The 23,173-nt window shown below is 36.3% G+C and overlaps 1 protein-coding gene across 1 annotated transcript in view; it reads right to left on the reverse strand.

Moving 5' to 3' along the window:
* ABCA5 (ATP binding cassette subfamily A member 5) overlaps positions 1–23,173 on the reverse strand; it is a 62,413-nt gene that overhangs the window by 18,277 nt on the left and 20,963 nt on the right. Inside the window, exons 10-23 of the mRNA XM_053656456.1 lie at positions 22,014–22,182; positions 20,864–20,922; positions 18,032–18,142; positions 16,675–16,850; positions 16,089–16,208; positions 14,893–15,031; positions 13,552–13,642; positions 13,223–13,362; positions 12,180–12,299; positions 8,940–9,141; positions 6,129–6,298; positions 3,796–3,923; positions 3,249–3,386; positions 1,847–1,960 (exon numbers count right to left, since the gene is read on the reverse strand). Coding sequence (XP_053512431.1) covers positions 1,847–1,960; positions 3,249–3,386; positions 3,796–3,923; positions 6,129–6,298; positions 8,940–9,141; positions 12,180–12,299; positions 13,223–13,362; positions 13,552–13,642; positions 14,893–15,031; positions 16,089–16,208; positions 16,675–16,850; positions 18,032–18,142; positions 20,864–20,922; positions 22,014–22,182 — 1,877 coding nt within the window. The remainder of the gene's footprint in view (positions 1–1,846; positions 1,961–3,248; positions 3,387–3,795; positions 3,924–6,128; positions 6,299–8,939; positions 9,142–12,179; positions 12,300–13,222; positions 13,363–13,551; positions 13,643–14,892; positions 15,032–16,088; positions 16,209–16,674; positions 16,851–18,031; positions 18,143–20,863; positions 20,923–22,013; positions 22,183–23,173) is intronic.

Consider the following 23,173-nt stretch of genomic DNA (forward strand, 5'->3'; position numbering starts at 1 on the left):
TGGGGTATAGAGTTAAGAAGAGGAGAAGAAATGATTTTTAAAAAAGGGACAACTTTCATGTTCAATGAATTATAAAAACAAAAATATAAATTCCAATATAAGTATAAACACATAAGCCAAGTCAAACACAATTATTTTCAATAACCCAAGTGAATGCTTTTGTCCTTCATACAATGCTGGTGGGAATGTGAAACAGAAATCCACTCTGGAAAACAGTTTGGCAATTGTTTATAAAACTACCAGTAAACTTTCAGTCACTTTACCACACAGCACTGTACTTGTGGGCGTCTATGCCAGAGGCATAAGAACTCATGTTCGCACAACAACCGTACACAAATGTTCACTGCAGTTTAATTCTTAATAGTCAAACACTGGAAACAACCCAAACCCATACCATGAAATACTAACCAGCAATAAAACAATGAAGGAATGATGCATGCAAACTGGATGGATCTCCAGGGAATTATGCTGAGCGACAACAGCCAAGCTCAAAAGAAGACATGCTGTTACTGCACTAAGTCATTTTTGAAACATCTAAGTTATAGAGATGGAGAACAAGTAACTGATTTCCAGAGGTCGGGGAGTGGGCAGGGTGGGTAGGTGGGCTTGAAAAGGCCATCAGAAGGGACCTGCGTGGTGACAGGACTATTCTGTCTCTTGATGTCAGTGCCCTGGCTTTCCATTGGACTACAGTTTCGCAAGGTGTTTTTATTGGGGCAAACTGAGTAAGTGTACACAGGATCTCACTGTATTATTTTTTACAACCTAATATAAATCTACAATAACCTCAAAACGAAAAGTTGAATTTAAAACCATTTAAGTGGAAACAAAAAAGAGAAAAATGCAATTGTCCAGTAAGTTTTATCTCTGAGTGGCAAAAATTATGGATAATTTTTATTTCTTTATACTTCCCTATATTTTCTAAACTACAATGAACAGGTGTAACAAACAAATTGAATATACTTTTAAAATATCTACTGAGACTCATGTATTACTTTTATATGAGACTCAACCTCATTATTAATCTCACTGTATAAATTAATTTAGACAAATTTGCTTCCACTGAACTAAGTAAAGAGACACAATGAGAACTTTTTGTAGCGGAGTAGGAAAGAGACAATCTCAGCACAGTGGACGCGTGGAAGACTCTGAACTGTCGAAAGCTGTGTAAGATCACCTGCATCACCTGGGATGGAAAATATTAAAAAGAGAAAGAACCAGAAAAGAAGATGAAAGAGTACGGAAAGACCTCTATACACACTGCAATTTTTCCTCGGCCCTTGTGATGACAATCATTTTCCACCTTGTTTTCTATCACTTAACATCAAATTAAGTGCCTTATACAATCAATACATTCCATTAAAGGTTAGAGGGCTGTGTACCCATAAAAACGTAAGGTTTGTAGTTCCCAGACCCACTAGTTAAACAAGATGAGTCAAGCCAGACACATTATATGAACATCCCATCCTCCACTTCCTGACCTAGACAGTGGGTAACAAAAAACTGACCTTACAGTGTTGTAAGGATCAAAGGATATAACTTCTAAAGAAGATGGCAATAATTTGAGTGATAACTGATACTTATTACTACAAGATGAAGCTAATGTAGGTTTACAGTTGTTCCTATGAAAAATAATATAATAACTAACAATACAAGAATAAACTCTGTGTTTCCTGTACTTGCAACTAAAACCCTGCTTTGCCCTACCTGTATTACTATAACAAATAATAAATGCATTTATACACCATTTGCTTACTCCTGAAATAATAATTATACTAAGTCTTGCATTCATGCAAATATGTTATTCTTATCAGCAAACTATACCTGTAATTTTCTGAGTCATTACCTTGTGATTCTCTGCATTTTCCATGGCAAAGTAAGGTGGCATCGCAGTAACAATGATTCCAAGTAAAGCTGCTTGAAAGTACAGCTCAATTTTAAAAACTATATCCGTAATTTCCTGAAAAAGAACCACACAATAAGAAATGGAATTGAGAGTCACTTGATATCATCTTAGGACCTTCTGTTTTCTTTTTCTCCTTTTTTGTCAGACTTATTGGGGTCACACTGGTTAATAGGGTCATGTAGGTTTTGAGTACACATGACTGCGATACGTCATCTGTGTTCTGCATGATGTGCCCGTCACCGACAGCACTTTCTAAAAGACCGTCAGACCCTCTGAACAACACATTAGGGTAACCATCCCAGGCAGAGTCTGTATGAAGAAATGGGTGGCAGAGGTAACCAGCAGTGAGCCCCAGAACCAACTCTGCTACTTACTAAATAGCTATAAGATCCTGAGCAAATCACTGTACTTCCATTTTCTTATATGCAACACTGAATACAGCATATAAATTACGCTTTACCACTTAAAGTAATAATTACATGAAAAGCTGTTAATATATCCACCGGTGGCCCTTTGCAAAGAACATGACTATCTCAGAATGATCTTTGGTGCCTTCATGAGTTTTCCTAGACTGTAAGCCAGCGGGGATCTTGGGGCCCTATCTCTCTCCAAAGGGCCCCAGACCGGGAGCTGCTTCTCCCGAGCAGGGGGGACTATAGCTGCCACAGGCCCCACAGGTCCCTAGCTGTCCCAAGGGGGGGTGCAGACGGCAACCTTTCCCAAACAACCTTGTAAACAGCTGGTGCCCAAATGCAAACAACTGAGAACCAAGTGTACTGTTACCTGCCACCCTCAACAAGGCCATTTCCTTGCCCTTGTTCTGTAAGGTATACCCATGGGACAGGGAAAGTACTCTGCGCTAGAACACGATTATGTGAGTCTAGCAGACACTGTGGCCCTGGCACTCTCCTTCACAGGACTATGTGGAAACTGTGCATCTCGTTGACCCCGGCCTTCTGAGCTTTTAGCAATAAAGCTAATTCCTTAATTCATGCCATATGACATTATAGCATTTTCCCCCAAACTGTGATACATTACAGTCGATAGAACCAACAAATGTGTAAGATAATTAGTACAAGAAGTGAAGATTAATGAGACTACAATTGGATTCAATCACACAGAATCTGATGAATTATAAAAAAATACGAATTGGGAATCAAGCCGAGACCCTTTGGTTCACAGCCTGTGCTCAATCCACTGAGCTACACCAGCCAGGGCCCAACTCATGTTTTAAGAAGACTAAGAGATGTCAAAAGATGAGCTTCTTCACATTTTGTTACTATCATTCATTTGGCTTTTAATAATTATGGTATACACACAAACACATTTTAAGTTTGCTTACTTGAAAGAATGGAGTATTCCAGACCTGGATGCTTTCAGTCACATTTAAATGATAAAGGTAGTAGTTACTAATGATATTCATCAACACAGGTAAAGAATAAACCATAGTACTGTTGAAAACAGCTGTAAAGACATAGTCCTACAATTTAAAGAAGAGAGACTTATTATGTGCCATATATAAATATAAACAGATCTGCTGTTGCTAGGTACCAAGGTTTTCTCACCCACTAGGCTAATTCTCACCATCTATACTGACGGCTAGGCAGCAAATCATAGAAATAATACTCAATGATAAAGACACCCTGGTTGAAAATCTACACATATTTTTAGTCTTTTAAATAAAAATATAACATGAAATTAAATTCCTTTAAGCTTTATTTATTGGCAATCCATCAGGGCATCAAATATATTATACATATTACTATTTTCAGGAATAAATTCTAATTTGCAATGAATGGGGCCAAATCAGCAAATGATTAATTTCAGAGGAAATATCCTAACCTTTTGTAACCGTCAGATGGGTGTTCAGTCATGCACATCGCCCTTACCTTGTCTGAGAGCAGCACATTCAAAGCTGCACTATGAGGGGCGGCAGACACATAGTCACTGTCATTAAACATGGTCACCATTATGTTCTGCTTTGTGAAAAAGCTAATGAGGTCACTGATATCTGAGTCTGGTGTTGGAAAACAAGCAAATAATAAAGAATCAGTTCAAATGAGAAACATATACCAGCTTTTAATAACGTTGGAAAGGCTGTCTCTCCTTTACAAAGTATTTTATCTTCGTAAACTAAGAACACAAACTCTGGAGCCAGTCAGCCTGGATTCAAATCCCATCAATACGTACATGGGCCACAGAACAGAACCTGAGAGAGTAACTGTGAACATTTTAGCAGCTGCTGCTGCTACTGCTGCTGTGCTACAACTATTACTCACGCTGAAATTCTGTCTGTCATACCTGAAATTAGGTTACGTAGTTACAATAAAAATCTGGCAATTTTATGTAACAAGATAACCTGCAGGCCGGAAAGGGAGAAGTCATGGTATGAAGTTAGGTAACATCACTCCTTAGCAGATTTTCATGTGCTCCGAACAGACAAGTTTTATAAATATTGGCTGCTGTAATTGCCTTAAAATATTAAAACACATAAATCATCAGGTCTCCATCTGTATTCTTTAAATTGCCTGGAGCCAAGGAAAAAACTCTGAATTCTGTCTAAGGTTTAAATTCATACCAGCATGCCTGATGAATGAAAAATATTTCATTATCACAAAAGCCAGGACTCAAGGAAGGACAGAAGTGGCTTTGAGAAAAACTGAAACCAACCAAAGGAAAACGCTATGAGTAACTAAGTAGTATGGCAGGTGGAACAGGCTCAGCACCAAACCCAAGAGTCAGAATCATGATCCTGGTGACACCACATTTATTCCTAACTTGCCTGAGTAGCTCTGTGCTCTTGAGAAGAGAGCTATATTGTAACTAAAGGAACTGTGTATACACAGAAGCCAGTGATGGCTTAAGAAAACATGACTTTGTCTAGGACCAATGGTAAGGCCGAAAAAAATATGGGATATGTATGTAAGCAACTCCTGAAGTAGCAAAATATAACTAAAGGGACAAAACTGAAAATACTAGAAGTTTTGTACATCAGTTCAAAGTGAACTCAAAGCAGAATGATTGGAGGTACATGTACAATTCCCCAAACACACAGAAATGTCACAGGATCAGAGCATAAGGCTCCATGCAGTACTATAGTTTAGTAACATGAAATGTATATTAAAACCCAAAACAAGAATTACAAAAAAAATGACAAAACATAACATATTCTATCAAAAGTAGGATTCTATTACTAAACACATTTTTCCTCCAAAAGAATAAAATTTTATAATAAGCTGAGAGCCATATTGTAAGAGTAATGATCCTAAGAGTAATTTATAATCATCTCCAACTATGATTATTTTAGCATCAGGCAAAGTTCTTCAGTTAACAATGAATCGAAAGGAAAGATACTAAAATAAAAGTGAAGCGCTGGGAGATATCAAACCCCAACAAGGTGAGGAGCACAGAAAGGGTTGTATGAAATACAACTTTTAACATATCTCAGCAAGATAAGCAGATGAAGAGGCTACTGTTTTGCTGTAAGTTTTCAGGTTAGCTGATCTTGACTTGTTCTTCAAGCCTCCTGGGACTATTGCACAAACCATCTTTGCAGATGGAAGATGTTGAGGGAACTACTACTGATCATGTATGAATAAAAGTCTGCATTAGGTCTTATCATTTTGACAAGCAGAATCCTATGCCAGTTGTTTTTTTAATTCGTTCTGCTTGTTGCTCGGGCCATATGTTTTTAAATGATTTTTCATATTTGACAATTATGTAAGAAGAATAATCCAAATAGCCATTGCAAATGTAATGTATTTGATTATAAATATTTACACTTAAGGCACTTATTCTTAATTCTGATTTTCCAGATAGCCCTTGAAAACTTTGGTTATACTGCATAAATATTACATGCAGTAACTCTAAAGTGAGTGTTTCCAACTTTTGAAATTTATTTTGCTCATCATAAACTTTGAGTGAAACATGATACTCTAGAATGTTTCAGAATAATGCTGCTACTATGAAAAAAGGAAACTTTATGATCATAAGCAATATATATTAAAATATTTTTTTAAACTGTTATCTATACTTTACCAAAATTTCACTTCTGTAATATATTGCTCAGCTGTAATAAAGACTTTTATTAAATTTAGATTTGTGCAGACACAACACATCTTTAACTTACATACATTCCTAAAATCCGCACCTTGGCCCCATCTTTCCCCCCCACCCCTATGCCCCAGCCAACACACATTCACAGACCTTCACACACTCTCACCCGTAGAATTTTGAAGAAGCAGACTTGTTTTATATTTATGAGGTTTATCTCCAGGTTTTAGAAAATATAAGTCTGGAACAAGTCTGATGGGAACCACGGCATTTTTAAAAGAGCGATGCACCAAAAACATAAAAATCTGAACTGCAAAAAAAGTTAAAAGCAGAAGCAACCTGAAAGGAAAAAAAGATAATACAGCTCAATGCACATTAATATGTAAGTCTGTTTTTAAAATCTTCCTTTACATGACAGTTAAAAGGTACATATATATTTTTAAAATTTAAAGGGGAAAACTTATAAAAAATAGCTCTTGTGAGTAGAATTTCTGCTCTCCAAAATGATCTCATGACAATATCCAACAGAAATTTAATATTTAATGGCAAAATTAAAAGCTATAAAAGCATATTTTAGGTCAGAGTTACCCTGAAATTTTATAGGGATATAATAAACATGCAGTTACAGCTTTTAAAGAACCAGACATTATGTCAAATTTTCACCTCTATTCTCCTACAGAAACTATTTCCTGCCCTCTCTCTATTCTAATTACTGTCCTTATATTTTAGAAAATGTGATACAAAAGTATTTCAGATACAAGAAAATAAAAACACAGTGAAACCCTGAATGATTGATATCTTCGAAATTTCATCCTAACTGCAAAACAAGACACGCTAGAGTCAGCTGTAAGGACCATCGCTCGCAGGTGACCCACTACCTAGGTCTGTTACCCATTCAAACGCCCTTCTGTCTGGAAGGCAGTCATCTTTCTATCCCACTGGGTGCAATATCTCCACACTGTATGTGATGTGTGTCCCAAGTGGGTAGAGAGAGCTTGGACTATCACGCTTAAATATTCTGTCATTCTCAGAAACCTTATAATTTTTTTAAAAGTCTTTCTTAAATTGTTGTACATATACCTACATTAGCATTTCCAAAAGCATATTGCATGAAACTCCAGCTCCACAATAATAGGTGTTTTATGTTAAAAAAATCATGATTAAAAAAATGTTTGAATGACATGGTTTGGATTTGGGGCTGGTGAGTGAGTCTCTAGGGAAGTGCTGGGGGTTCAGAGGAAAAAGCAGGGCAGTCCCCTCTCAGCCCACAGGGCCTCACTGCTGTCCAGAGGATGGGTTAAGTCTCGCCCCCCAACAATTTTCTTTCATGTATTTGTGATTCTACAGAGTGAATTTTTGAGAGCATTAGTGATGGTGAAAGGGGATTCTGTAGGCAAAAGGATTTCCAGTAGGACTAATGGGGTGGGGTTCCCAGGAACGGTCACAGTGTATCTGCTGCTTTGGGAAGAAGTGTCATAGCAGAAAGAAAAAGGAAGTATGTGGGCAAGTTTGCTTTTTGTATCCTATTTTAATGACGATAGGAAGATGTATTATAGCTCTGGGTTTCAAGTGTCCTGTGTTTGTAACCAACTTTTTTGCTCTATTTTAATATTATTTTTCCAAAAGACACCGATTTTCCTGCATCTTTCAAAACAAAACACAACACACAGAAAAGACAAATTTGGAAACTGCAGGTTAAATAAAGTGGAAGTAATTTCTTTACCATACAACCTCTTCTGTTTTATTATGCTAATGAATAACTCTTTAAGAAAGAAAGAAAATATAAAATAATCTCCTAATGGTATAGATGGTCAAATGCATATTTGACCACAGAACAACTTTTTGCCACGAACTGAATGCGTCACCCTCCCCCCAAATTCACACATTGGGGCCCTCGCCTCTAGTGTAATGGCATTTGGAAATGAGGCCTTTGGGAAATAACCAGGGTTAGAGGAGGTCTCGAAGGTGGGCACCTCATGAAGAGGGCTCACTCCTCTCTGTTTCCTTTTCTGCAGGTGTGCAGAGCTCCCGTGGGCTCCACGGCAAGACAGTGGTCCGCCCTCAAGCCAGGCAGAGAGAACCCTCACCGGACACGGACCATGCTGGTGCCCTAATCTGACTTCCAGCCTCTGGAACTCCAAGATGATAACGTTCTGTTATTCAAGCCACTCGGTCTATATTATTTTATTATGGCAGCCCAAGCTAAGTAGGAGACTTCTGCTGTTTTTCAGGAAATAGGAGAGTAGTGTTCAAATAAACTGAAACATATATATTCTTTCAGTAATGCTGACAGAGGAATATATCAGCTATTTATTTGATACTGAATAAATTTGGACAGAAAAACGTAAGTGAATTCAGCATATTTCAAACATAGAACAAAATTCTGACTCTTGATTAAGTTTTATTTCTACTGCTATTTGGAATCTACCAAGATGGGTGCATGGTATATGGGAGTACTTAATAGCATTTCAGGTAATTCAGTGTCCAGCACCCCAGCACCGTGCGGGGCCCTAACAGAGAGAGGGAAAGCTAAGTGAAAAGGGGGTGTTCAGATCCCTGCTCTGCCAGCTACAGAGTCTCCTTCGTATTTCAGTTTCTTCATCTAACGAATGGCGGTAAAACTTGTTCATCCCGCTGTTTACTAATAAGTATTAGTAACAGGTACGAAACAAGTATGAAAACAGAATAAAATTTAAAAACAGTGACAGTAATTCAAAAATTGTACACAATTACAGAATATTATGTCACTCCCTCATTTTATAAATAAGACAAAAAATGCTAGTTTAAAAAAAGGGTAAGGCTCTAACAGCGTTTGATGAAACTACCATAGTGTATTTTTCTCTCTGACATATGAAGTTATAGTTTTAATCTTTCAAAACCACAGAGATTACTTACATATGTCTACATTTTACAAATTAAAATGGTAAGCCCATTTGTATTCTTAAAAAAACAACGTATCAAGTAAAAGTGACATACTTACACCGATCTCACGGATTTGCTCTCGCGTTTCAAGGTGAGGAAATGAAACTTGGCCACCGTGTGCACCTGCTGCCTCCACAGGCTCACGGTGCTCACGAGAGACGCCCTGGTCTCGGAGAGAATGAGTAAGCTCTGCTCCATCGCATCAAAGGACTTTGAGTCCACTTCTTCCTCAAGTGGCTGCTGAGTAAATACACTATAATCTATTTGCCAAGACAAAAGAAAAAGGCAGAAAATTATGATACATTCCTTAAAAAGATGAAAATCTTTCGGAATCACGTGGGGGATCAATGGTGATGGAAGGAGATTTGACCTGGGGTAGTGAACATGCAATACAGATGATGTATTATAGAACTGTACACCTGAAACCTGCATAATCTTATTAAGCAATGTCATCCCAATAAATTCAATATAAAAATAAGTAAATAAATAAAGAAGCACACATATGGCAGTGATGCAGGTCAAATGGAACCCTCATATACTTTGGCCATACTATTAAACCTGAACAGATGCACTGCTTACAACCCAGGAAATACTAGTAGGTGTAGACCCAACTGAAATATGTATGTGTGTTCACCAAAACACACGTAGAGGAATTTCCGAGTAGCACCATATAGTCATAGAATGGGAAGAATAGTCATAAAGTGGGAAGAATTCAAAAGGCTATTAACAGGTGATGAATAAGTAAGTTGTGAAATACTCCTGTAATAAAATAGTATATGACAATGAAAGTAAACCATTGTTCAAGTACAGTGGTATGAATCTTAAAAATATAACATTAAGTAAAAGAAGTCAAACACAACCCTGCCTGGTGTGGCTCAGTGGATTAAGTGCCAGCCTGAGAACTAAAGGGTCACCAGTTTGATTCCCCGTTAGGACACATGCCTGGGTTGCGGGCCAGGTCCCCAGTAGGGGGGCACGCGAAAGGCAACCACATTTTGATGTTTCTCTCCCTCCCTTTTTCTCTCTTTTCCTTTCTCTAAAAATAAGTAAATAAAATATTAGGAATAAAAAAAGAAGTCAAATACAAAAGAGACATGCTAGGAGTGACTCCAGTAGGCCAAAAACAGACCAAACTAATCAAGGAGACACAGAAATCACAGTGTAATTTTTATGACAGTGATTTCATTTCAAACAGATAAAAAAATAATAATTAAGATGGAAACTGGCTTCAGTATGAGAGCCAAAGACTTTTTAGACTTATGCTAAATTTTAAAAATGAGTAAAAATTAAAGATTTTAACAGTGGAATGAAATAATGCATAAAATAATATTTACGCACAACCTGGCTGTTCTGGCACCTTACCAAACCAACAGTCTAGATGAATGACTTAGTAAGATGAACAGTCGGACCCCTCTCTTCCCTGATTCAGTCAACTAATCAAACTAAAAACAGGTGCTCAATACTGCGTATCACAATCACGGTGCTCAGTAAGCACCAATTCACCCTCCATAAATTTGATGTATACTAACACTTAAATTCGGCCAGACTAAAGGCAAGGTGGTGTTAGAAGTAAATTTATTTTTTATGGTGGACTTAATGGTACTATGGGAAAAAGAACCAGTACTACCTAAATAGAACACATCCTTCTTAGCTTCATTCCCACTACTGAAACATTTCTAAAAACTACCTCACATACCTCAAAATACTTACGTACAAGCACTGTACGTACAAGCATCTTCTCCATCTAATTCTCTCCCGTTATCCTAGTCACTACAAACATATTCACTGATAATGCATTCTACATCCTGACTTCTAACCTCCTTTATTTCCTCTGTCTCTACTCACTTTCATCAAACTGGATGTATACTCACATTTAAGATCTTGTTATCTCTCCAACTGCATAAGATCCAAAATTTTTATGTGAAATTTCCCTTTGACTATGATCTGATATTATGTCCTCATCATAAACTTGACTTTTCTACTGTCTCCATGTTTGAGGGAAGCACCCCTGTTTCCTTTTCTCCCCCGACCTTCCACTGCACTGTCCTGCTGCTTCAATCATTACAGGTCTCAACTCACAATCTCACCTTAAACTATACAGATTCAGCTTTGACCTTGACTGCACTGAGATGGCTCTTGTCCAGGTTACCACTGGCTTTCACACTACCACATGCCTCAGTGTCTTCTATTTTACCAAAAACTCTTGTGTTCTCATCTTACTCTTCACAGCAGTCAACACATAACTGCCCACTTCCTCTTAACACCTTTTAACACATTTTTTGGCTCCTTCTCAGTCAGTCCCTTTTGGCCCTTCATTGTTCAACCTCGGGGCTTGCCCCTCTACTCTTATCTCTACTCTGTACCTAGGTGATTCCAGTCAATCCCATGGCACCATTTATATATGGGTAACTCCAGAATTTATAGTTTTCACTTAGCTACAAGTATGTTAACCCAACTGCCCACTATACGTCTGCACTTGTATGTCTAATAAGCATCTCAAACAATAAGCCAAAATTCATGCCCAAACTCCATCTTTGCACAAACCTGCTCCTTCCCCATTCTTAGGGAATGGCAATTCCATTCCCAGTTCTCAAGCCAAAAGCTAGAAATTGTTCCTGATTCTTCCCTTTCCCCAACTCCTAACACTTAATCCATCAGCAGTCATCACCAGTATCACCACTATAACCCAAATCTGTTCACGTTTCTCTATTTTCACTGCCATCCTAGTTGAAGCTAAGTTTTCGAACAGGTCTTCCTGCTCCCACACTTCCTTCATAATTCACTCATCATTCAACAATCACCATTTACTCCTTTGCTTTAAAGTTCTCTGATAGCTTCACGCTGCACAAAGAAAACAACCCAAATTCTTTTCCAGGTGTTCAAGGATGATGTGTGCCCTTGCTGACCCCTCTGACCTTCCTGGCTCACTAAACTCCTTCCCTGGTGCCCTTTTCAGTCATGGAAGACATTCAGCTCATTCCTCAAGTAACACCTTTGCAGTAGCGGTTCCCTTTATCTGGAAAGCTCTGCAATAAAATCTTCACCCGGATTTTTCTTGCCTTCCAGGTCTCAGTTTAAGCTTCATCTCAACAATCTAAGTTATCTGCCTCCCAAGACCACCCTATTATTTCCTTCATAACTCCTATCACTATTAGTAAATACCTCAATGACTTATTTACCTGTTGATTTCAGCCCTTCCTTCCCTAAAACATAAATTTCACATGTTTATATAACTACTTGTCTCACTTGCCATCTGTCTGGTGCACTGCCTAAAATGTTTTGTTACTTTTGTTTTTACCTGCTTGGTCAATTTCTGCTTCAACTTCTAGCTTTAAGAATACATCTTCCAAAGTTGTCATGGAGACACCATAAGAAATAACACCCAAACTTGAATGTGTGTCTAGAGCAGAAAATAAACCTAGAAGAGAACATGACAGAATGTTGTGTAGTTAAGCATACTATCATGAATTATTCTAAAAATGTTCTTTAAAAACAGGATATGTCTAAATTTACTCTGCTGGCACAGTGGTTCTCAAAGTTTTTGGCCTTGGGGCCCTTTTAACATTCTTTTTAATTGGTAAGAACTCCAAGGAATGTTGTTTGTAGAAATATACCTGTTAGATATTTATCATATTATGAATTAAAGGAAATATTTTACAGACAGAATGACAGGCAGGGTATACTAAGTTGGCATAGGTACTTCAATCCAGTTAATGGTTTTGTTTTAATCCTTGAAGGAAACCAATTAACACAAAACATTTCTGACTACAAGATAAATGCTATGGAAATTCTGCACATATACGCATATTAATAATATCCTTTTGGTTTTTAAGAGATCCCTAAACAGATACAGGAGACTGAGTTTGAGTTCCTTCCTCATTATAAAGGGGAAAACTAGGGCCACAGTTAAAATAATTCAGTGGTTTACCATAAAATCATGGATTTTATTTGAAACCAAGAAAATGGAAAAGAACTTGAGAACATACACAATTTTATGTGTGTATGTATATATGTGCATGTGTATATACACATACATGTGTGTGAATATATGTACATGTATACACACAAGTAAATGGAGCAATTTCTCTCCTGACAACAAAGCAAACACAATTATTTACTTAACATACTAGTTACAACTTCCTGCATGCCGTCTGTGAAAAAAGAAACATGTTAGCTAGTAGTACTTCTGATCTGCTAAAGCAAAATAAAGCAGAAACGGATTATTAACTCTGGCCACCTGGGAGCATGTAAATATTGCACAGAAGAGTAAACAAGGTAAAGCAAGAATGGCTATTCCCAATGCAAATCCTGGTTTAACAACCAAGATATTGAAAGTAATACCTGGAAATTTGTCCATGTCCTTTAAAGGCAAGCTATACACAAGCTGTTGGTCATTCTGCTGTAGTAAAGTAGCTCCAGGTATATGTTGTTTAACAAGAGAAGAGAGAGATTCCGTGGCACAGTATCTGTCTATGTACATGCTAGAAAAAAAACAAAAACCGTAATTTTTTATGATTACTCAGCAAATAACCAAAAGTAAACTCTGAATGCTTCCAATTAAAGTGAGTGCCATAAAAATGGGCCAAAGCACATTATGGCAAGCCCTAAATATAGTACCAATAGATCAAGAATATGATATAGAATAGAGCTAATAAAGAATGAATAGATACCTCAGGCGGTAGCCAATCCCCCATTTACTTTTGAGAAACAGTGAGGAACCAACACATTTCAACATTCCTTGTGATATGACAGCTTTCCTATCTGCAAACAGAGATTTGCACGTCAATTTTTAAATTAGTTACAGCACTAATAATTGACATTCACATTTTATGGATTAGCATATGAGAACCAATGTATTGGCTGATTGGATTGTCACAACCTTATGAGGGAGATACTAGATTAGCATCACCTGTTTTTCAGATGGGTCCACTGAGGCAATGAGAAAATATCCAATTCATCCATGTATCACATATTAAATGTCAAAGCCATGAAGTGTACCTGGGCTGTCTAACACTAGAGTCTACTTTCCTGAAACTATTCCAAATATCTGTCTTTTCCTAAGACTTTACTAATGCAAGCACTTTCACAATTTCTTTTGTAACCAAAGGTAAAAACAATAATAAAAAGGGGAAAAAATAAATTAGTTTTTTTAAAACAAAAATACTACTGAAAAAATGAATGGCATGCCAAAGTTTTCTATTTATATATTATAAACAGAAAGATGCTGCTCTTGAATTTCAAACTCCTGGATCTTGTCAGTTATTAAAATCATGTGTTGGATTTTTTCTTGTTATACATGTGTTTGTGTTGAGAATTGTGCAAAAAACAGTTAACATAGCAGACCTGAGACTATTATTATTAGAAAGGCCTGCTTACAATGTTGGTTCTTAACTGGTGTCTGGAAACCTGGATTTTAGGAGTGTTCCCACCATTCCCAAAACAGATAAGGGTGGCTCACTGTACTTAAACTTCACGAGCAATGTAGAGTCTTCGTAGCACCTGCTTTTGTTCCCGGAGTCTGTAATCTGGGTAAACACTAGGCAGAGGGTGCCTACATAACCACGCCCAATGAAAACCTTAGGCCTTGAGTCTTAACGAGCTTCCCTAGTACACATTTCACACATGTTCTTAACATGTACTACTGGGCAAATTAAGCATATCCTATGTGACTCCGATAGGAGAGGATTCTTGGAAGTTTGTCTCGTTTCCTTTGGACTTTGTCCTGCTTTCCTTTTCTAGGTCCTGACTTTGCTTTGTACCTTTTAGTCTCACTGTAATTAACTCATATGCACGAGTATGACTGTGCTGATTCTTGTGAGTTCTTCTAGCAAATGATTTAACCTTGAGTAGTCTGAGAGCCTCCCCAACACAAATAAATGTAATTAAAAAAATTTTAAACCTTTTTTTGTTAAAAGCATCAGCTTCTTCATTCCTCAAAATTTGGCATCTCTATGTCCAATCTCCATTTGGCCCCATGGCCTTATCCTTCAAAAATAAAGTAAAAATCTCACCAGCAAGAATGTCAGCTTCATCCATGAAATGAGTACTAAACACTGTAACTCGATTAGATTTTCTGTATTTTAGAAGATTCCAAACAATATGACGAGAACAGGGGTCCATTCCAGCTGTGGGTTCATCTAGCAATAGTATCTGCGTGAAACAGAGCCGAGAGGGCAGGGAATCCTCGTGAAAACTAAAATATCTAAAACTTATGGGGACTGAAAAGTTTCCCCATTTCTAATTATTATTTCCAATTGGAAATCTACTAGATCTGAGTATTTCACTCATATAAGCATAGATTTTAAAAATTATCAGTTTGGCTTATGCATGTTTTCCTTGGTTTAATTATAAAAGACTAATGTCTATAATATATATAAATGTACTAACAATGAGATAAATAAAAACAAAACATTAAGGATACTGCTTTATCGAACAATTAAATTCTGTAAATATATCAACTGCTTATTAGAAAAATATATCCTGTATTAGTCCAAGGGAAGCGATTTATTTAATGTGCATTTTAAATTTCAAAGCATCATGGTGAGGGTTGGGAGGAAGATAAATGAACTTGTAAAGCCAGAACCCAGAGTCAGCCCCGAACTGCAGCAGCAAGGGCCAAAGTGAAAGGCTGGTAGGGACCATCAGCTCTCCCGGCTGCAGGCACCTATGTGCACAGCAGCTTCCTAGCTCCTTGCAAAGCAGGGTATCAACTAGTTCCACTTCTACAGGACAGAGAACAGCACAAAAGAGACACCTACAAAATTAAATCAGAAGGATGGTGAAAAACTTAAACTATTCCTTTGATTTTATTCCATTTCAAAAAGTTTACTATGAACTATTATAGATATAGGGAAAATTGTAGAGAATAATAGAACAGTACTGTTATAGCCACCAGCAAAATTTAACAAATGTTATTTCTGGCCATATTTTCCTCAGATCTTTTTTCAGAGAAACAAAACACTGTAGATATAACTAAAGGCCATCCTTCCCATTCTTCTTCCTAAAGGTGGACACTATCACGAAGATGTTATGTACCTTTCTGACTACAATTTTAAAACCTTATGACTACAATTACATTTATAATAACATATAGCATTTTTGGTATGTTTAAATTTCGTAATGTGTGTGTATGTATCTTCCTACAACCTACCTTTTTTTAATTTGACAATTAAAAATGATCTCATCAGTGACAATAGTATTTGTTTACCTTTGGATTCCCAAGAACAGCAAGTCCTAAGGACAGTTTTCGTTTCTGACCACCACTTAACTTTTTAGCTTGATTATCTTTGATAGCCTGCATGTCTAAGTCCAGCAAAACCTTCTGCACCTGTAAAAGCAAAGCATGAACAAGGTTATTTTTGAAACCACACCATTTACATAATTATCAATATTAGTTTGAGTGTTCCAATTTTAATATCAACTTTTAAAATGCTGTTTTAGTGTAGAATTTCATCGGCAATACTCATATGTAATTTTGAAATAACAGATAAAAAGACTCCTGCTGGAAAGGTCTGTTTTACCTTTGTGTGAGTTCCTGGGTAGTGGGGAGGAGGATCAGTGCAAAGGCCGTGTGGGTGATGAGAAAGAAAAGAAATACCTAAACACTAGTAGCCTCCCGATAAAACAGTGACAATTTCACGTGCGTAAAAACTTTTACTTAAAATTCTAATTCTTTGTAATAATTTTGTTTACTGACTCAGAACAGGTTATAAAAAGATTTATTATGTAAGTTACTATAAAAGGGTATTGATTTACAGGAAATAAAAGCAAAGGTTTCAATATGAATGACATACTTCTTGTATTATATTATTAGCTGGTATTCCTTTGATTGAAGCCAAAATGGATAAGTTTTCTTCTACTGTCAACACATCAAAGTGTATATCCAACTGTGGACAAATGCCAATCATTTTTCTTGCTTCAAACATTTCATCTATTTCTGAGACACTGTGTCCATATATCGATGCAAACCCTGAAACCGAAATGTATCTATGAATTCATATTAAACATATTAAGTATTAAAAACCATACATGCTTTGATATATACTAATAATCTCCAATTACTTATATGTAGTAGACATATAAGATAAGAATTAATTAATATAAATTTGGAAAATACAATGTACCCTCATTTTCATACTGTTAGTGATTTACTCCCACTTATACTCCAATCTCATGTTCCCTCATTTTCAGGACATAATACACAATAGAAAGAGCACGGAACCAGAAGTTTAACTGGTACATTATTGACACTTTCATTCCAGTAACAATTTTCCTTCATTCCCAGGCATTACACAATAGTAGAGAGAACAAAGAGATATACATATTCCCCTAATAACTAGCAGAGTGATCTTGAGAAATCACTTAATCTGAATTCCAGCCTCTTCTTATATAAACTTAATACAAATACATCCCACTCAAGAACTGTTAAACCAATGTGATAATGTATGTAGGATCAAAACAAAAATCATACATTCTTATATAAATGTATACTACCATGAGAGAGGGACACAGTTACAAATAAGCAACAAAATTTTGAAAGTTAAACCACATTTAAAAAGATGCAGATTCAATACATGGAAATTTGACCCTTTCTAAAGTAAAATATTGTACTGCCACTCTCTTTGCTTATTGTGGAAATATGGAACTGCCAGGTTGAATTCTTACCTGTAGGGCAATCACATGTAACAATTACATGTTTGAGATATTGTTCCTAAAATCCTCATTTTGGAGATCGTATTGACATGTATTATTCTTTCCTTTTGAACTACTATAGTATAATTAGAAATCTGTGTCTGTTTTCTCAACCTGAAATGTCTGTAAGTCTCATTTAATATCCAATTAGTTACTTATTTATCCTTCATTGAAAATGAAAAATCAACACACACACAAAATGTCTGATAAAAAAGGTGCAAAATTAGAACCTTTTTACTTCGTTAAACATGACTGAATCATCTTTTACTTGCTTTGAGAAACAAATGTGTATCACCCAAAAAAGATAAAACACCTTTGTAGACACAGAAGTTGGTCCCAAATCATTGACAAAAATCCATCAGTACATATTTCAAGGATAATTATGCTGTGACTGACACCTTGGTTAATAACACTAATAAAACGAGTCAGAGTTTTTTTTTTACATCAGAAAACTCTCACCATCAGAAGGTGGGCATAGTCCGCAAAGAATATTCATCAGTGTACTCTTTCCTGTTCCACTGTGGCCAAGTAACGCAGTAATCTGACCCTCGTATATATCAAATGACAAATCTAGTTCAGGAAAAAAGAAGATTCAAATACAATTTTTATTTCTGTTGAGCTGTACAAGATCATTCATACTACTTGAGCAATCTTGAAATAAGTCAATAAATTTAAAGCCAGATTTATAGTTACCAGCATACTTAATTGCATAATATTTAACTGTACAATATTTAAGTGCATAATATTATGCAATATTATTGCATAATAATGCACAATATTTAACTGCATAATATTTAAGTGCATATTATGCAATATTATTGCATAATAATTCTCTATTCTGGTCAATAGTATGAACACTAAGTAATAAAAGTAAACTTCCTTTTGTTACACTGATTTAGAGGGTGTATAAAATATTGGAGGCAGGTCTGTACACCTACCTAGTCTTGGGAACTTCCATGGCAATTATCACTGATCAACAAACAAAAGTTTGTCCCCAAGGATATTTATAGGCATGTTAAATATATTGGCAAAAATACTAGACACTGACCAATAGCATGGAAACAGCTAAGTTAATGCCTGAATGGTTTAATATAAATAAAGAAAAACGGAACTTAAAGATGTCGCTGGATGGATGAATCAATTGTGAAGGAAGACAGAAAGCAGGGATCTGGAAACCCATTTTCAAACACAGGGGTGCGCAAAAGTAGTCACGTTGTGAGTGCACAAAATAGTTCATTTTTGTGTTTTTGTCTCTTAATTATTGTATTTGTATTATAACTGTAAACCACTTTTGCCCACCGCTGCAAATACAGCCTCTCCTTTAATGAAGGTGGTCTAGGATTTAGTATCTCTGCAGACCAGAAGCAAAAATGAGTCCTCTCTCAGAGATTATATTATCCAGTGCATCGAATTATGTCTATAATTATTTGTACACAATATGTAGCACTTAGCCAAAATTAACCAGGTAGGAGAAAGCACAGTAAGACCAAAAACCAATAGAAAAAGATTTAGAGGTGATTTAAAAATCATATGGTATCATGTTCACAAGAGAATGCTGGCAGAGAACTAAAAACAATATAAAAGAACATGGCAGAAAGATAAAAACTGTAAAAGTGAAATAAAAATTTTAAATATAGTTTATCAGCAGATTATACCCAACTATAGAGAAAATTAGTGAACAATAAGAAAAGTCAGCACAATTTACAATAGCCAAGAGTTGGAAGCAACCTAGGTGCCCATCAGTAAATGAATGGATCAAAAAACTATGGTACATTTACACAGTGGAATTCTATGCAGCAGAAAGAAAGAAGGAGCTACCACCTTTTGCAACAACATGGATGGAACTGGAAAGCATTATGCTGAGTGAAATAAGCCAGGTGGTAAAAGACAAATACCATATGATCTCATCTTTAACAGGAACCTAAACAACAAAACAAACAAGCAAGCAAAATACAACCAAAGACCCTGAAATACAGAACAGGCGGACAGGGACGAGAGGGGAGAGAATTTCAGGGGAAAAGGTGAAGGCTTTACAGGAACAAGTATAAAGGACACATGGACGAAAACTGTGGGGGGTGGATATGGGAGAGAGGTGGGAAGCACTGAGGGGGTGGGCTGGGATGGGAGTAAAAGACAGAAAACTGTACTTGAATAACAATGAATATAAATAAATTTTAAAAAAAGAAAAGATGAAAGGTTACAAAAAAGTCAGGAGAAAATACCTAGACTACAGCAGAGAGAGACAGAAGTATAAAAAAAACTCAGGAAAGAGAATAAAAGACAAATGGGATAAAAATGAAAAGTCATAGCATGTAATAAAAAACAGTGGGAGAGCCCTAGCTGGTGTAGCTCAGTGGATAGAGCACCAGCCTGTGAACCAAAGGGTTGTTAGTTTGATTCCCAGTCAGGGCACATGCCTGGGTCACGGGCCAGGTTCCCAGGTGGGGGCCATGTGAGAGGCAACCACACATTGTTTCTTTCCCTCTCTTTCTTCCTCTCGTCCCCTCTCTAAAAATACATACATAAAATCTTTTAAAAAAAGACTAACCACAGTAACACTGGTGAACTCCATCCAATCAGTCAAAGGCCCAAAGAGCAAAAACGGGTTTCCTGGAGGAGAAATCTAACTCAGTATCGTAGCACAGATTTCCTCTGAAATCTGAGTTTCCCACCTGCCTGCCCTATGAATTTTGGACTCGAGACTGCAACCTCAACTACTGCCTGAGTTTCCAAGTTGCCAGCTTGCCCTACAGATTTCAAATTTGCCAGAAACAATCATATGAACCAATTCCTTAAAAATAATGTCCCTTCTTCCCTCCTGCCCTCTCCCAACCAGCTCACTCGCTCTCTGTATGTGTGTAGAGAACTATACATATTGTTGGTTCTGAAGAACCCAGACTGACAAACTGCTTCACATTCTACAATTCACAGGACAGCCCCTCACAAAAAAGAATTATTAGATCCAAGATAGCAGTAGTGGTGAGGCTGAGAAACTCTCTGTGGGTCAAAAGAAAAAAAAAGCAACCAATCCATAAACACATGCATGATAATAAAAGGAAAATGGACATAGATTTGTTCAAATAGTTGAATATTCTTCATCTTGATATTACTTTTTTCTTTTACTACTTTGATATTAGTTTTATTATGAATATTAATCACACAAATAAATATAACTATCCCTAAAAGAAAAAGAGAAAATTGTGATAAAGTTGTTTGAATTTCCCACAAATTATGCAAATTGCTTTTCCATTTGTACTTTAATACTGTAGACAGAATAGTAAAGCTACTTACTTCTCAAAGCCTCCACGTTTTCACCTTTCTTTCTGTATGTCTTCTGAACACCACTGATTCTGAAAAACACCATTTTCTACTTTTAAGTATTTGAAGCAATTTATAAATGTGTGTCTCCATGTACATTTTTATCAAATCTGTGATATTTCATAAGAATACTAATAAAGTACCTTCCTACTAAAATAATTAACCAGAGTTGACAATAATTATAAAAGTGGTTTAAAGAAACTACAAGAGAAAAATACAGTATGCCTCTCCATTTTAAATGTCATTCATTCATTTTCCATGAGCCAACTTCTAAAAACAAAGTGAAGCATTTGACTCAAGCAATTTAGAGATTTGTTTTCATCTTTTGATATTTTTCTGCTTGCAACTAATCAAATACTCATTACATCAGTTAAGGGAAGTTAAAAACCAATTGCTATTTATTCACATCAGTACACATTTCAAACTGTCTATAAATGTGAAGTGATTCTCTCATTCCACTTTAAATGTTTTACATAAGTTTTATTAACCAGTTTGAATTTTAGTCTTGAGAGGGCAGACTGCTGGCCCGCTAATTATATCCTAAGTATTTCATTCTCCCTCGCTTATATATATATTTTTTGTTAAACTTAAATAATAAATGATACTTCACTTTTCCTGTAATTTTTATTTCTTTTTGCTTTCTAATTGTTATTTTTTAAGTTGGTTTTGACTGACCTGGTAAAGATAGTGATTAATTTCTTTGGTCTTTAGAAATTAAACTGATACTCTAATTATGTCACAATACCTAAAAGTCTATGAAATTAGGATGAAAACAGAGGATGATTTAATGTTATATAATCTAGACAACATATCCTGAATCAAATTATAAACTTAATATTTATTATGTTTTGATTGACAAAACAGAGAAAATTTAAAATAACTCAGTCAAAACCTAGTTTTATTACTTTCAAATTTTTTCTATGACACATAACATTTCAAATCTAGCAGCAACCTTTTTCTAAATGGTTGCAAAGAAAATAAGAACTTAAAGTACAAGTAGCCCTTATTAATGCTGTTTTAAAAAACATACATTACTTACATATGTTATGTAAGAGACAGGATTTAAATGGGGCATGTCCCATCAGCAATTCTTATGCCTAAATTGTCAAAGACTGAATCATACCTTATGGCTTCTTTTCCTGTAAATTCTGAAGAAACAGGCTCAACAATTTCACTAAAACTAATATTCCCATTAACATTGCCCTCAGATAACTCCTTATAATTTCTTTTGTTCTTTGACCAATAGGATGGCTTCAGAAAATATAAAGATGGTCTCCGTAAGCCGAATTCCCCTGAAAAAATTAAAAAACTGAGTTATCATAAATTATTTCTGAAAAATGAGTTTTCAAATCATAAAGGCAGTATGTGAAATATATAACAACCTAAATGCAAAGTTCAGATATAAAGTACTAAATCCATATTGTGTGAAAGATAAGTTCTATTGACAAATACGTCAGTCCATAAATAGTTTTAGAGTTGCTAAGAGTGCCTGGGAATGTACAGGTGAGTAAATTTCCTGCCCAAAGGAACTTAAATCTTTATGAATGTACATATACACTAAGTGGCTAAAACACAACGCAGAACATGAGGCATAGCATCCAAAATGCTAGTAAGAGCCCAGAAGAGGAAAAGCTTATATCTGGATAGGAGACATATCCTCGAAGCCTAAATATATCATCTTAATCTTTGAAAATAGGAGCTGTTTAGAAAAATAAACATAGTTCATAGAGAAGACTTTTTAGAATTAGGAGACTAATACAGCAACAGGACAGATACAGACTTATGTATATGGCAGACAGTGATAGTTGCCCAGATAGCATGTACCCATTTCCCCCCCCCTTTCTTCCCCAAAACCAACACTCTCTAATTTTATAAGATTTTATTTGTTTATTTTAGCGAGAGGGGAAGGTAGGGAAAAACAGAGGGTGAGAAACATCGATGTGTGGTTGCCACTTGAGCACTCCCTGTTGGGGACCTGACGTAGCCCACAACCCAGGCACGTGCCCTAACTGGGAATTGAACCAGTAACCCTGTAGCTCACAGGCTAGCATGCAATCCACTGAGCCACGCCAGCCAGGGTTAACACTCATTCTTTAAATATCTACTACTCTTCTAGATGGCCACCTGTTTCAAAGAAATCTGATCCCAATTACACAGAAGATTCTAATCAACCTAATCGGTTCTTGGCAAGCTCTAGTAGCTGTTACTGCTCCAGATAGAAACATGTAACCAATAAGACAGAAGCAAAGGGCTTAGTTGGGGGGAAGGTGCGTTCTCCCTCTC

Source organism: Artibeus jamaicensis, unplaced genomic scaffold, assembly GCF_021234435.1.
Source record: "Artibeus jamaicensis isolate MK-2021 breed Jamaican fruit bat unplaced genomic scaffold, CSHL_Jam_final contig_1998, whole genome shotgun sequence".
In the NCBI taxonomy this organism is placed as follows: Eukaryota; Metazoa; Chordata; class Mammalia; order Chiroptera; family Phyllostomidae; genus Artibeus; species Artibeus jamaicensis.